The sequence below is a fragment of the Notechis scutatus genome, chromosome 2, assembly GCF_049901735.1.
Source record: "Notechis scutatus isolate UNSWTSFEM ecotype Mainland chromosome 2, rNotScu1.2, whole genome shotgun sequence".
Classification (NCBI taxonomy): domain Eukaryota; kingdom Metazoa; phylum Chordata; class Lepidosauria; order Squamata; family Elapidae; genus Notechis; species Notechis scutatus.
In genome coordinates, this window is record NC_142010.1 from 236366571 (window position 1) to 236383331 (window position 16761).

Consider the following 16761-nt stretch of genomic DNA (forward strand, 5'->3'; position numbering starts at 1 on the left):
GGAAAGATGGTTTAATGGTGAAGCAGAACCACCAACCACCTGTGAGTCTGGGTAGTTGACCACCTGGTTTGATGAGCATATAGATTTTTATACAGTTTGTTCTACAGCATTTTGTAATTTAGAGGCTTGTTTTGTGTATTTTGTTATTGATTTTAATTAGTTTGTCTCGCAAAGGCCGGCAATAAATGGATTACCAAATCTGCATTTCTAAAAGTTGGCCCCTTAATTTCAACTTGGGACAGAGAGCTGAGGCTCTGAGTTCCTGTCTTTAGAAACATGTTTCTCCTTTAGGGAAAATATAATATTCTGCCTTTTTAATATTTCCTAAGATATTTCATTCGTCTAAGAGGGGTGGGTGCTAACTTTCTTCACCACAAAGATAGATTATCACCATTTTTGTTCTTAAACTCTACTTCAGAAAGATTCTGGTTGTGATTGGAGACATGTATGTAGAAAAGAGGGAAGAAGAGGGGGATTATTTGTAGGTACCAAAAAACACAGAGATATATTCTTTCTGTCTTTTTCCTTCTTATGCCTGCTGCATTCTTTCAAAAATTATTGTAGCCAATCACTTCATAAAAGCTCAAGGAAGCATCCTGAAAAACTGCCAGAATTTGTCATGCTTTGATAGTACAATGGAGCTATTCTCTGCCAGCAGCACTGAAAGTGTGTAGCTCTATTTTATAGAATTTTCTACGCAGATAATCTGTAACACTTCAAATGTTTTTAAAGATTGATTTTCTCATTTCTCCTCCAGGATAGAAATATCAGGATTTAACCGTTTGTGATAGTTTAAAATACACTAAATTCTTGCGATCAGAAGAACTAAGTGAACCATTTATTCTTTTTGCCAGAAGCAATTTCTTATGTTGTATTATCTAATCTATCCTTCCCCAGCTTGGTGTCTTCACAATGAGTTGGAAAATAGCTCACAGATTGGCCAGTCAATATGGTCAAGTAAAGTTGATCTGATCTCACAGTTATTATAGGGTTCTTAGCCTGTGACCCTGCAGATTTGTCTATAAAACATTTTGCCCTCCCTGGATTAGTATAAATAACTAGCCATTTATTGCTTTGTCATTACACTCCAAAATCTGCCGCCTAATGCAGTGGCTTTATGCTATCTGCTGGATTGATCAATCCTGTTTTCAGAGTGGAATTGGGGTGAAAACTTAACCTGTTTCCTGTTGCTTCTGGTTATATCAACCATTAAGAATTAAGTTCATCTCCTTGTGCACAATCTTAGTCTAGATTACTTTTCTTGGCCAATAGAATTATACCATGCTCTATCTTGCCATTGGCTGTGGCTAGCAACCTGATTTTTGAGTCAAATTCAAGTGCTGGATTTAATCATTTAAGCCCTACACAATTTCACACTAATTTTATGAAGATGAACTTCCTTTGCTGTCCTTCTCTTATGTTGCAACAATAAGATGCTTTTGGTTGCTGCAAAAAGGGGTCTTTTCATTATCTATCAACAGCTGAAGACCTTTTAATTCTCCTGATCAATTTAAATAAAGTCCCACTCTTTGCATGTTCACATGCCTTCAAAGCATGCCTGGCGGGGGCAGGGCTTTGATCATGTCCTGAGATTGTCACCTTGACTATTGTTTTATCTTCCTTTCAATGACCTGCTGTCTCTTTCCTCATGGGTGCTATATGTATGTCAGTGCCACCTTTGCTGCCTCCCCCATCCCATTTGTACCTTGGATTTTAAAATGGAACACTATTTTGGTCCTTTACCTGCTAGAGTCGGCAGGTACTTTACATAAAGCTAGACTGGTGTCATGTTATCCAGGTTCCACCCCTTCCTGCTTTTTGTGAAGGGAAGTGTCTTTTAGAATGATGTCAAACAAGCACCACATTTTGTGTGCTTTTGTGAAGAATGGGTATGACGTTACTTAGCCCCCGTTGAGAGTGTACGTCTTTGTGCCTCTTCAAATCATTTGGTCCTTGAATCCATATTAGAATCCACATTAATAGTCTGCGAAATGGTTTGCTATATCGAAATGTGCCATTCTGTTATCCCTATGCAGGAGAGAGAGCTGCATTAAATTGCTTTCTTCCATTCACCGGAAGCCTAGGTTTGTTTTCTGTGCTGGCTCCATATGTTGGCACTTCCTCAGCGATCTGGAAGAGCAGATTTGTTATGTGAAAATATTTTGGATGTGGAATGGTGTGTAGGAGGCTACTGATACCAAAGCGCCAAGCCCTGTGCATGTTACTGCTCTAATCTTAACTAAGGCTGTGGTTCAAGTGATTTCGCTCAGAAAAGAATTGAGAAATTGGACTCTTGATTTTTAAAAATATCTACCAATAAACGCTAGAAATTTGCTTTGGCTTTGATAAAAAAACTAGTGAGAAGAGAATGCAGTTTTAACCCTTGGAAAGTACCAAATTAAAGATAACAGATAATCAGAGTTGGAAGGGACCTTGTAGGTCATCTAGTCCAGGGGTCCCCAACCACCGGTCCGCGGACCGTTACCGGTCCGTGGAACAAGTCCTACCGGGCCGCTGGTTTGTTGGGCGCCGCCATCTTTTTTTGATGAAAAAGTGCTTCCGGTGAGCTTTTCCGGGTAGAAAGCTCACCGGAAGCACCTTTCATCAAAAATATGGCGGCGCCAGTGCTCGGTGAGCTTTTCCGGGTAGAAAGCCATTTCTACCCGGAAAAGCTCACTGAAGCGCTAGCGCCATCTTTTTGATGAAAAAGTGCTTCTGGTGAGGTCACCGGAAGCACTTTTTCATCAAAAGATGGCGGCGCCCAGCTAATGCCGGTACCGGGCCGCGCCATAAAAAGGTTGGGGATACCGGGCGCGGCATAAGAAAGGTTGGGGATCACTGATCTAGTCCAAGCAGGAGACCCTACACCATTTCTGGCAAATGGCAGTCCAATCTCTTCTTGAAAGTCGCAAGTGATGACGCTCCCACAACTTCCAAGGGCAAGGTTTTCCATTGGTTGATTGTTCTCACTGTCAGAAAATTTCTCCTTATTTCCAGGTTAAATTTCTTCTTGTTCAATTTCCATCCATTATTCCTTGTCTGGCTTTCAGGTGCTTTAGAAAATAGCTTGACCCCCTCCTCCCTGTGGCAGCCCCTCAAATATTGGAAGACCGCTATCATGTCTCCCCTGGTCCTTCTCTTTACTAGACTAGCCATGCCCAGTTCCTGCAACCGTTCTTCGTATGTTTTAGTCTCCAGTCCCCTAATCATCCTGGTTGTTCTTCTCTGTACTTTTTCTAGAGTCTCAACATCCTTTTTATAATGTGGTGACTAAAACTGGATGCAGTACTCTAGGTGTGGTCTTGCTAAGGCTTTATAGAGTGGTGTTAGTACCTCCCTTGATCTCGATTGTATCCCTCTGGCATTGGCAGAGAATAATGTAAGGTTTGGGTAGACTTCTACAAAGGTGTAGAGTACTGTACAAATACAGCTTCTCTATTGTGATCCCTCTTTTTACTCAACATTGTATTCTGTATCTTCTGTTCATTCACACTGTAAACAATGTTGGTACGGCTCTTTCAACATAAAAAAGACTAAAATCTGATTAGACTGTTAAATCTCATCCCCAATTCAGAATATCAGACTTCTCAGGAGATGATGTTACAAGATTTCAGCCTTTTTTTTAAAAAAAGTTGATGGTCTACAGATCCAGGGGTGTTGCAAACAGACTGAGAGCTCCCCCAGGTGGTTATGTTCTTCTTTCTGAACATTCCTTCTATTCCACCAAGCCAAGTTTTTTTTTAAAAAAATCACGTTTTTACTTTACAGGATTGATTTTAGGAGAGTGGTCAAGCCACTTATAAAGAGCTTTAACTCAGATCAAATCCTAACAAGAATCTGGGAGTCTTTGAAATTCACTCTGGCTTAAAATCATTCTTTTTGAAGTTAGCATGTAATTCAACATTAAAAAAAATAAAAATAAAGGGAGGAGATAATGAACAATATAATTAGAGAAAATGTATTCTGGTTGCATAGCGACTAATCCTTCATAAGGCATGTAGAAGTAAGGGAATTTTTGGACAATTTACAAACAATGTGTAGTGCTGAAAAGCAAAAGCTAGGAAGGAAATAGTAGATGAATCCCTCTGGATTTTTCACTGCTTTTGGTAAAATCCTGGCAAGAAAAAAACAACAACTAGAGCTTTCAAAATGGGGGTCAGACAGTGGTTTTTTTTATAAAATTGCTAAAGGGGGTGAGAGTAAGATTGCATTAGCCATGCTATGAACTCTCATTTATTCCTCTCACTGCTAGTTCATCCAATAGGATGCAACAATACAGAAATTTATGAAATCTGGTAATCTGAAGAAAATGTCTATGCATGTTTTGGAAAACAATCCCTACTGTATATTTTTAAATTATTAAGTTTGAGAACAAAAATAAAAAAGAACAAATACCAGTTTCAGGACTTCCCTGATAACATCGTTATAAACTGAAAAGTAGTACCTCCAACACAAGATGTAGTCTACCTTTTTTTAAAAAAAACAACTAACTAAAATAGATTTCTTGTAATTACATGTGGGGGAAAGGAATATGGACTAACTTGCAAGAGAAGATTCTTCTTTATTTCTTTACTGATAAAGAACTATTAGTGATCATAGCCACAGCCCTATGCTACAAAACCAATGTAGACGAGGTTATTTATATTCTATTAGTATCAGAATCCTGTGACATGAAAAAGAAACATTAAAGATTCTATTTTGAAGATTATGTAATCTAAAATGAGATTTGGAAACTATTTCTGTTGTAACTAATGAATGTCATGCTTGTGCTGCTTTCTTATGATAACATGAGCTCCTTTAACTTATGATGGTAAAAGTATATGGCAAATTGCATTTGAGCTTTTGCTTTAACGGTATAGCCTTGGGAACTTGCCAAATCCCATTAATTCCTGCTACTGCTACCCAGCTGATTGTCATCATTAGCTGATTATTGAGACACTAGTGAAATATTACAATAGTTACTTGCATGATAGTAAACACTTTCTGAAATTGTTTTGGATATTGCATTAGGATCTCCACAAAAATTCCATCTAATATAAACTTCATAGTTATTCCATATACAACTTCAATCTCAATTATTACAGAATCTCTTTATTTCATAAATGATTGGGAGGGATGCTGTGTGTGTGTGTGTGAGAGAGAGAGAGAGAGAGACAGAGAGACAGAGACAGAGAGACAGAGAGAGACAGAGAAATGGAGATGATAAGGAATTGTTTAATAACTGGAAATCATCTATTGAGAATCATTTGGAGGATAAGTATTTGGTCTCAATTTCTTTCTTCCTGTCTGCCATAATGAAATTATTAACCAATTCTCTCCTCTTTAAGTTTTTGGCATGTTCAATCAATATTGTAATACAAACATCATACAGAAACACACTTCTACCTCCTTGCTTATCTTTTCCATAGGGAAAAGGATCCAGCTTCTGTCATTTGTTGCTCTTTTTTGAAGACCAGACAGAATTTTGAAGGGAAAAAATAATATGTTGTTTATGTCATATAATAAATAATATGTCATATAATAATACGTTTTTAATATGTCGACCATACATATTTCTGCTTTTTCAGATCTCTAGCTGGAATTCGACAGCCTGAAATAAAGGTTCATCTACAATCAAACATAAACTATTTCTTCTATGTGAGAGCCGTTAATACCTTTGGAACAAGTGAACAGAGTGAAGCTGCTCTGATTTCAACTAAAGGTAGGTAAACTGAGGAAAATTTCACAAGAAATAGAGAAAATGTACAAACATTAATATGATTTCTTGCATATGGCATACTTTTTTGGTTTCCAGAAAAAAACCCTGTATTATTCAGGTCTATTGAAGGCCCAATAGCCATATGATTGAAACTAATTAAAAAGAAGTGTAGTTCAGGTATTTTGGGGAAGATATTTGATGGATTGGTGTTAAACTTTGGAATTATCATGCCAGAGCTGTCTATTCCCTCTCTCCCTCCTTCTCTCCCTCCTTTTCCCTCCCTCCCTCTCTCTCCCCTTCCCCTCTGTCCCTCCCTCCCTAGAGAGGTAGAATTGGCTTATGTCAGCCAGTATCTTACTAGAGCCTTGGTGGCTCAGTGATTAGAATGCAGTATTGCAGGCTAACTCTGCTCACAACCAGGAGTTCAATTCTGACCAGCTCAAGGTTGACTCAGCCTTCCATCCTTCTGAGGTCAGTAAAATGAGGATCCAGATTGTTGGGGACAACATGCTGACTCTGTAAACTGCTTAGAGACGATTGTAAAGCACTATGAAGCAGTATATAAGTGTAAGTGCTATCTTCCAGTTGATGGAATATTTGATGCATAGACTGATAGGAAGTTTGCATATTGTAGAAATAGAAAGAAGTGATTAAAAAAACCTGTTCCATATGTTACATTTGATAGCAAATTGATAAAATGTATAAAAGTATACTAGCCCCCTATATTTAGAATACTAAAGAGAATTATGGCAAAAAATCTCTGGAGAACAATTGAAAGCTAAAGTATACAAGGCAGCGTTGGTTTTAATGTTAACCTTGACTGTTTGGCTTAATTGCATTGTGCACAATAGCTATATGAGCAGAAGGGAGTTTATGATGGGTCATTTCATTGTACTGGGAGCATAAATAGTATTTGAAGGTTGTGACTCTGCAAAAGATTGGAATAATTGTCTTCCTGGATGCTGTTATTCCAGACATTCATCAAAAGAAAATCAAACATATATTCTATATGAGTTGGGAGTGAATACTATATTGGTTTCTTTCGAGATACTTTGTTTCAGATGTAAATAGATTAATGGTCACTGATTCAATTGGCTTTGCTTTCAGAGATTGTAAATGAGTGAAATGAGGAAAAAAAATACTGATAGATACATTTCATCAGCTTTTACCTAACATGCCTAAATCAATCTTGGTGTTCTTTCCTTTGTTACCCACAACTATGGCTCCATCTGGGTTTCCTCTAATTATTTCTATAGCATTAGGATTCTTTATGCACAAGTCATTTGTCTTTTTAAAAGATCTTGTTTCTAGAGATAGGTGTGCAAATTAAACCCTCATAAGTTTCTGTGGCAGATGTTTTGTGAGTTTCTCCAAAGAGGTATCTGAGTTAAAAAGCAGCTCATACCCTAGTACAAACTCCAGTTGTCAATCTTTCTCTGGACCAAACTCACTGTGTAATGAATAAGTGCATCTGAGGCGGAGTGGCTATCTCTGAATTATATGAAAAACAAATCAATAATGAGGATGTTTGTGTTTTGAAAGAGGAAAAAGGTAAGGTCTCCTTTTAGCTGAACTGAACTCCTGGTAACTTCATGGGAAGTGAATAATACAACTTTTTTTCTGGAAACCAAAAAAGTATGCCATATGCAAAAAGAAGGACCTTGTCATTATCCCTCCTTTGCAGTGATGGTATTAGCCGGTTCTCACTGGTTCGGATGAACTGGTAGCAAGAATTTGGCGTAGGTCGCCGAATTGGTAGTAAGTTCTGGCTGGCCTCGCCCCCAACCTGGTCGTCTGGTTGCCACTAGCTCACTTGCCCCACCCACCCGATGCTCGCTCACCCCGCCTGCCTGACACTTGTCCCTTAAGGTATTTCTTTCCCCCCCCTCCCGACAAACAGATGTTCATACATCAGCTGTGCCAGGATTCCCCTTGCTGAGGCCCAGAAGGCCCCAAAATGGAGCGAGAGGGGGTGCTGTGTGCCCCCCTATGCTCTGTTTTCTTCTTCCTGAGCCCCAGGGGAGCCTTCTGGGAGCAAAAACACCCCCTCCAGGAGGCTTGCCTGAGGCCCAGAAGGCCCAAAAAATAGGTGGGTGTGGCTGCAAAAAAGTGGGATGGGAGCCACACCCACCAGTCACATGGCCATGCCCACCTAACCATGTCCATCAAGCCATGCCCACAGAACCGGTTGTAAAAATTTTGAATCCCACCAATTTGCTCCTTTGGGATGCTTTTTCAACTTCCCAGGCTTAATATTTACATTTTTAAAAAGTGTACTTTGTGTATGTTTACATGTTAAAAGCCTTACTGGGAAATGTACATATTGTAAAAATAATATTACATTGAGATTGTATTGTGCAAATTTACATTTTTAAAAAATCTGTGGAAAATTGTGCACATAAGCTCTGCAAATTGGGCTAAGATGCAAATGAAAAAGGATACACTTGTTATTCTTGTGAATCATTTTTTTAGTTGCCTTTCTCATGTAGGATGGGAAAATAGACCAAATTATCATGATTCTTTTCTTTTGCTGTTTAGTGCTGAAGGAGTGAGCTTTGCCTTTGAGCATAATGTTCTAATGGTTTGACAGTTAGTAGATTGAAACCAAATTTCTAAGTTCTGGGAAAATGTGATGATTTTTCCATTGACTTGTATAAAAACATCATAAATAGTCATGGTGGCGCAGTGGTTACAACGCAGTACTGCAGGCTACTTCTACTGACTGCCGGCTGCCTGCAATTTGGCAGATCACCAGACTAAAGATTGTCTTCCGAGGTGGGTAAAATGAGGACCCAGATTGTTGGGGGCAATATGCTGACTCTGTAAACTGCTTAGAGAGGGCGGTAAAGCACTGTAAAGTGGTATATACATCTAAATGCTATTGCTATTGTATATTAGAGTTGGCCTTTAAGACCATTATTTCTCAATGCTTAATTGAAAAAGAAATGGGGAGGCCTACCAATCTCACACAATATTGTTTTTGTAATAGTGATTTCTATAATTTTTAATAGTGATTTCTATAGTTTTTACAATACAACATATTTCCCTCATTCATGAAATGGTGTTTATTTTTTGCCTATGAATTACAATAGGAACAAGATTTCATATAATGAGAGAACTTGTTCACCCTGGACTGCAAGTATCACCCAATGGAACCATGATATCCCTTCCGGATGATGCTAATCTCACTGGGTAAGTTTTTATTGACTCATGTTCTTTCCCTTTATTGGATGATATTTTCAACAGGATATGTGGATTAGAGACTACAAAACAAACAAACAAACAAAACAGACTTCCTTCATAGGAAGGCCTTCTTTCCTCCCTCCCTCCTTCCCTCCCCTTCTCCTCCTTCCCTTCCCTTTTCTCTTTTCTTTTCTTTTTCCCACTTCAGGTTAGTTAAAAACAGCAATGTTGTCATCTTTTAAAAGTCTTAAGGAATTTTTGGGTAGTGTTCTTTGCCAAATGGTTTGGATTTAAGGAAGGCCTAATAAAGGACAACAGAAAAACATCCATTTGGATGCATGTAAATCCATCAAAATATCCAAATGATTTCTATATATATTTTTTCTTTTGCTGCTTTGGTGTGTTACTCTGGGTCTCTCTCCAACCAATCAGCAGCACCAACTGGCCCTTGGAACTTCAATTTTACACAGGTTATTTTTGTCCTTTAAATAGCAGGTTGCTTGTGGTCTTGATCAAGATCATGTTTATTACACGCTGTAAAGCTCTCTGACCCTTTCTCTACATATCCCAACTAGTAAACAAGATAGAGGAAGAATTCAGGTCATGCCTTCTGGGATTCTTTCCAATCTCTTTATCAAGTGGAGGATGTTTCTATTTTGTCTCTGTGATGAAATAACATGTTGCATCTGCATTTGCCAATGATGTATTCATGTGTGTGTATGTCTCAGCAGAAGCATTTGGGGACTACATATACTCTACTTTGGGGTCCTGTAATTAGAAGGGAAGGGGCTTTCATTCTAATAGATGTATTCTAAATTATTTTCCAATTGACTCTCTCAGAGAGATGAATTGAAGGAATCCGAACTACTCAAAATTTCCACTACCGGTTCTCCAGAACTGGTCAGAACCTGCTGAATACCATCTCTGCTGGGTGCATACAGATATGTTGCCTATGTGTGAGAGAGGGACTAATCAGAATGGAGATATATGCATTGCCTGTGTGTATGTCTGTGTGTGTGTGTTGTCTAAGTTGGGTGCACATTTGTTGCATTTGGATATTCTCCACTCGTGTACATCTATGTCCATTTGTGCATGTGAACAGGGTAGGCTGCTCCATTCTAAATCACATGACCAGGAGGGAGAGAGATTTATTAGTCAACAAAACAAAATTCTCAGCTATTGCCGTCTGCATTTGGGGAATTTAAGCTGGATTTTTTTCCTCTGGATTGGGCCCATTATTGAACTCAATCTTTCTTTCGATAACTTCTCTCCAGTTTTGCTCTTGTTCCATTCTGTTTCCATAAAGGTGTGCTTCTGACAGACATCAGACTCCTTTTACATCATTTATTGCTTACCTTTCCATTGGTTTCGAAAGGGGAAAGGGTTTTTTTTCCCACCCCAAACACTGCAAAGGTTATAGTGAAAAGCTAGGAGACTTGAGACCTCTTTAATGTTTGACCTGGAATGGTTGTTTTGGAATGCAAGGCCACTTTTCTTTGTCGTCTCTTTTGTGCAGAAGCCGACCAGTGTTTGGTGAGCTCTTGTCTGCCCAAGGATGGCATTACTGGGAAATCACCGTCAGTGATTGTAGAGCTTACAAGGTTGGGATCTGCTCTTCAACGCACCTAGAAAGTAGTGACCTGGGACAGAACAACAATTCGTGGTGCTTACATTGCTCCAACAAAGCAAGGTAATACGAAGGAGCTTTTTATATAACAGATTACAGATAATCAGAGTTACAAGGGACCTTGTAGATCATCTAGTCCAACCCCCTGCCCAAGCAGCAGACCTTACACCATTTCTGACAGATGGGAGTCCAATCTCTTTTTGAAAGTCTCAAGTGATGGGACTCCCACAACTTCCGAGGGCAAGCTGTTCCATTGATTGATTATTCTCACTGTCAGAACGTTTCTCCTTATTTCCAGGCTAAATCTCTCCTTGTTCAGTTTCCATCCATTATTCCTTGTCTGGTCTTTGGGTGCCTCTTAATGTCCTTTAATGTTTTTCTTTGGTAGTGGATAAAGATGGTCTTTTGAAAGTAATGCTCAAATTTGGAGCAGAAAGTTGGATTTTTCCAAATTTTCCCCAGTTAGATGCATCTATGTATGTGTGTGTGTGTGTGTGTGTGTGTGTCTGGGGTGGTGGTGTAGGATTTCAAATAAGTCAAGAAGGCAGAAACCACTGAGTGTAAAAAGTGGCAAGGCTTCAGTGTTGCTGACGCAGCTCCCATGTCCTCTGATGGACATCCTAATCCAAATGAATGAAAGACTGCTCCACAAAAACAATGAAAGTTTCTTAAAAGAGAGAATTGATAGCAAAGTAACAGGTTGGAATTAATAGTCATAGAATATTAGGGCAAATGAGAATAAAAATAATCACCATCAGAAGCAGTGAAGATGACTTGTTTCAGAATTGATTGAATGACTGATTACTATCCTTTCAAGTTACTGTTGATTCTTAATAACAATATAGATTTTTTCTTCTTCACAATCGGTTCTTAATCTGGTTCTTTACGTCTTACAATGGTGCACCTGTATCCATCCAAAGTGTCCATCCACTTTGCTGCTGGTTGTCCTCTTCTTCTCTTTTCTTCTAGCACGTTCCTAGCACTAGGGAAAACTATCTATGGCATTCTCAGGAATTTTCTCCAACATCGTATTTCAGAAACATCAGTGTTCTTCCTATCTTTCAAAATCCAGATTCCATACTTAGAAATGTAAATAGTCAGAGAGAAAAAATTGAAGGAAAGCAAAAAAACCCAAATTAGAACGCCAAGAGTGCTCTGCAGAAATTTTGGGGCTGCAATACCCAGAATTCCCAGGCAGCCCATGGTTTGAATTCTGGGAATTGTGGTCCCAACACATCTAGAATGGTTGGGAAAGATTGATGGAGTAATTCTCTAAGGTTGTTTAAGTTTCCTGAAATCCAGTGCATGGACAGCTATGTTATAAGCTGATTTGGTCACTTCCTTTCAAAGTTTCCATTGCTTTTACCACTTCAGCCAGTTTAGTGATTAATTGATTGATTTTGGAAAATTTATATTCTGCATACTTGGACATGGCGACTCAAAGTGGCTTACATGGATACAAAAACATCATATAAAAGAAATGAAAATAATAATAAGAAAAATAATAATATAATAAAAAAACAATAATAAAAATCCCACCCCCATCCTGATGACAACACACATTCATACAAACCATTTAATGGGGTCCAACCCACTCTGTGTTCCCCAGGCCTGCTGGCAGAACCAGTCCATTGGCTTTGATAAGAGAACTAAACTTCACCCTTCTGAAATATAAAATAATAAGACCTCCCAAGGATCCTGCAGTTTGGCTGAGTTATTTTCCCAAGAGATGTCTAGGTGCCCTATTATTATTATGTCTTTGTATCCTGAAAGTTATGTATTCAGTCCAGGAAGGCACTATCCTGATTTTCGACCCGATTCCATGGTCTATAGCATATCTTTCTTCTTTCCCCTTCCTTGTATGCTTACTCAAAAAATCTTGGTTAGAGTCTCATTCCCAAATTCCTGAGCCTCATTCCCAAATTCCTGAATCTCAGTGCATGTATGCATTTCTTTCACATACCCTTCAATCTTTGCATTCCACTGATGAGTTTGAGAGAATCATAGAACCAAAAGGTTTGAAGGGCTTATGGAAGTCTTCTGCTTCAACACTCTGCCTAGGGATCTTAGACCATCTTGGACCAATGGCAGTCCAACCTTTTTTTATGTCCAGTGTGTAATAGTCCTCATGGCCAGAAAATAACTCCTTATTTTGAGTTTGTGGTTGAATAAATTTACACCCACTTCCCTATGATAGCCTTTCAAGTATTGGAAGACTGCTATCATGCTTCCTTGGTCTTTTCTCCTTTAGGCTAAACATATCCAGTTCTTATAAACAAGTTTCATAAAATTTGACTTCCAGGTGCTTTGCCATCTTTGTTTTTTCTCTCTCCACTGTTTCCATTTCCTCAGCATCCTTTTTGTATTGTGGTGATTAAAATTATCACGTCCCATAATTTTAACATTACCCCATTGTTGATATAATCCAACTTTCATTCATTGGTTGTTTCTTCCAGATCATATTCTTTTTCCTGCATTAGGATTTCTTGCTTTTGCCTGTTTCCATACTTCCGTTGGCAGTTTTTCATCCTCATCCTCATCCCCATGCTGTTTCATTTATAACTGAAATTGAATAATATGTAAACAAATTTGAATGCAAGCTTCCATCTCTCTCTACGAGAATAGGATGAGCAACATTTCACCATAAGGTCCTCTTCCTGATTTTCTGGTTGTACAGTTTTCATTAACTGAAATAGGAGCAGAGCTTTGAACCCTTGCAATTTGTTGTTGTAATGAATCCTCCAACCATGAGATCCATCTGTCTTATCCTGGGGCAATTTGCTGCATACTTAATACATTGCTCCCATGGCTGCTTTGCTCGAGGTCATCCTGATGATATAACTGGTATTGGGAGCAAAAGAGAGACCAGTTTTCTTGGAGTGAATCCAGCACTTTGCAATGCTGGATGATCGTTAGCTAGAAATAGTACTCTAGTGATATACTTTGTCTCGTTTTTCTGGCAGATAAGGTCACATTGTGGTGGTTTTCAGACTTCTCTTCTCCATATCTAATTAGTATTTTAATTTAACACTCATCATCCATTGAAAAGGGTGTTTAGTATCTGTAATACTGTATTCCAAAAGGAGTGCTTAATGAAATGAAGTGCAGCTTATATACTTCCCTAATAATTATTTCATCAGCCCTGTAAGAATGAGCACCTTGATTAAATACTATGGTGATACTTTATTTCTGTGTGGAAATGCATATGTAAAGGGAGATATATGGGATGAGTAGGTCAGACCTATTCTTCCTCAGGTCCCATTGTTAGATTCCATATAGAAAAAATACTGAAATCCAATTAGACCATTTGTCATCATATACTGTAGGATAATTTAGGTTAACCTGCTTCCCACCCATCCATCTTTTGTTGTCATATTGTCATATTGATGTATTCTCATTTTCTTGTTCTTTGTTTTATTGTTCTATTATTTTACTTCTGTTTTGTTTACACTTTTTTCCATTTCTTTGTATTGTTGTAAGCTGCCTAGACAAGCCCTGCAGAGTGATGGGTGCCAAATAAATTTAACAAATAACATTATTAAATAAATAATATTTATTAGCTGGGGTGGCACAGTGGTTAGAACATAGTATTGCCGGCTACTTCTGCTAACTGCTGGCTACCTGCAATTTGGCAGTTCGAGTCTCACCAGGCTCAAGGTTGACTCAGACTTCCATCATTCCGAGGTCAGTAAAATGAGGACCCAGATTGTTGGGGCCAATATGCTGATTCCGTAAACCACTTAGAGAAGGCTGTAAAGCACTGTAAAATGGTATATAAGTCTTATTGCTATTGCTATTAACAAATAAAAAATAAATAAATTCCCCAAACTAATTCTAACATTAAAATATGCCAGTGGGTTTAGGGAGCAAATGTTACCAAATTCAGCAAATGTGCCTTGCCTGTTTTCCTAAGTTTTGTGTTTCAGTGTGGAGGATAGAGTCTAGACTCTAGACCAAGGGTCTTCAAAATTGACAGCTTTAAGACTTGTGGACTTCAATTCCCAGAATTCCTTCTCCAGTCATGTTAGCTTGGGAATTCTGGGAGTTGAAGTCCACAAGTCTTAAACTTGCCAAGTTTGAAGAACCTTGGTCAAGACAGACACAGCTTCTTCTTATCTACCCATTGCTTTTGTACAAGTAAACAGTCAGTTCTGTATCTAGAAGGAAGAGAGGTATATCATCTTGCTTATAGGCAATATATTAAGTAGAGCTGTCACTATCTTGATCTGGTATCCTTTTAATTTTTGGAGTTGCAACTTTCCTAATTCCCAGTTAAAATAAAAATTCCCAGTTTGAAACCTGCCTCAGAATGCAGATAAATGCAGAGTAATGCATTTGGAAGGGCACGAAGCAGATAAATGATATACAATATCCCAAAGAGTATACAATAACTCCAGAAAATAGGTACTGCTGTTCTTGCCCAAAATAAATCCAGTCAAATGCTTGTCTTTTTGAATGATCCTGTGTGCATATATTCTAATGAAATTATGTTCTTATTCAAGCTTTTTCTCATCGCAAAAGAGAAATGTTGGAATGCATTGTTAAGTGATGGGATTCCAGATCCTTATTCCTAAGATCAAAAAAAATAAAGTAACTGTTGAGATCAGGGGTGGGATTCAATTTTTTTTACAACAGGTTCTGTGGGCATGGCTTAATTGGTGGATGTGGCTTGATGGTCATGTGACTGGGTGGTCATGGCCAATTCAATGCCACTCATGTCGAGGGGCACTTCGCCTCGTCCAGCCTCTTGTCACCGTGGGGATGCCGCAACAGTCATAAGTGTAAAAAATGGTCTTAAGTCACTTTTTTCAGTGCAATTATAAGTTTGAATGGTCACTCCACACAAGCAAAGTACCAGCAAAGGAGGGGGGAAAAACTCCAGAGATTTCCTGAGACAGGAAGTCTAGTCCTGCCAAGAATGTAATAAGGGTTAATGGAGAGGCAGTTTCTGTAAGCAACACCAGAATTTTTCCTTCCTGCCTTCCTTACAGGATTAGGCCAGTAATTTCTTCTAACAACTGGTTCTCCGAACTGCTTAGAATGTTAACAACCAGTTTTAGCGAATAGGTGCAAACTAGTAGAATCCCACCCCTGGTTGAGATCTCTTTCTAAACACGTGGCGTGGTTCTGCACAGTACTTTTCAGATCTCAGAAACATTTTTGTCGATTCAAGGAGCCAGTTACCAATTGGCCTTTGCAGTCAGGTTGGCATTAGATGAGATTTAGATCTTTTCAATAGATCTGTATTGATTTTATATTTCTTGCTCTTTGCAGTCCTGCATATAAAGTTCTGCAGAATGGGGAGATGAGTGAAATTATTGTGACTGAACAGCCTGCCCGGATTGGCATCCTGCTAGACTACAATACTGGAAGACTCCTGTTTCTCAATGCAGAAAGAGGGCAGTTGCTGTCTGCTATCAAGTACAAATTCACCAAAGCAGCTTATCCTACTTTTGTACTGGAACAATCAGGGTTTCTCAACCTGCATACAGGCATGGAACTACCAGAATTTGCAAAGCAAAGCTAAACATTCTCTTCTGAATAATACACAAAAGAAAAGAAAAGAAAAAGAAGACCTGAGATGGATTTTTTTCTTTTATATTCAATGGCCATGATTCAGAGAAGCACTCAGAGTGTTTGGTGGCCTCTGTAAGTTTTCCCTTCTATTCAGAAACACTACACACACAAACAAACAAACAGAAACTCAGAAATGGTGGGGAAGTTTCAAGAGTAGATCAAAGAATCTCCCCTTAGAAAAAAAACAACAACCAAGAAGCTCACAGAGTACACATAATCCATCCACAGGCCTGTAAGGTATTTGGACGTTGCCCAAATTCTTTCCCCCAGTTATTTCTATTCACTGGAATCATGTGCTCAAATGCTCGCAGAGAAATCCTAAATAGAATCTTCACCACTTAGCTATTTTTCATGCACGATGTTGAAAGTATCAAATTACTTTCTGGAGGAAAAATGTTTATGTTACTGTATTAATATTAATGATATATTAAAATAATGCATTGAAAATTAAATATTAATATTAATTAATAGCCAAAAATGTGATATGCTCATGCAACACCTATTGGTTGAAGGATACTAGAAGCTTCTTTTCCATTAGTTCCTTGGTTTCAGGTCCAACACAAGTGGAAAGACCAAGCAAGCAAGAACATACAGATTTCAGGAAGGTATCTTTAATGCTAATCAGAAGTAAACAGGGAATTTTGGAAATGCAAATAAGAACTTTCCATCTTCATTA

At 38.5% G+C, this 16761-nt stretch overlaps 1 protein-coding gene across 6 annotated transcripts in view; it reads left to right on the plus strand.

The window, feature by feature from the left end:
- The window catches only part of CMYA5 (cardiomyopathy associated 5), a 61957-nt gene extending 45408 nt beyond the window's left edge, over nt 1-16549 (plus strand). For all 6 annotated transcript variants that reach the window (XR_015748207.1, XR_015748208.1, XM_026670456.2 and 3 more), the window contains 4 exons: nt 5568-5701; nt 8791-8890; nt 10398-10571; nt 15783-16549. Coding sequence is in view for 4 of the 6 variants with exons in the window: in XM_026670456.2 (XP_026526241.2) it covers nt 5568-5701; nt 8791-8890; nt 10398-10571; nt 15783-16035 (661 nt within the window). In the remaining 2 variants the exon portion in view is untranslated. The remainder of the gene's footprint in view (nt 1-5567; nt 5702-8790; nt 8891-10397; nt 10572-15782) is intronic.
- Nucleotides 16550-16761: the final 212 nt, after the last annotated feature.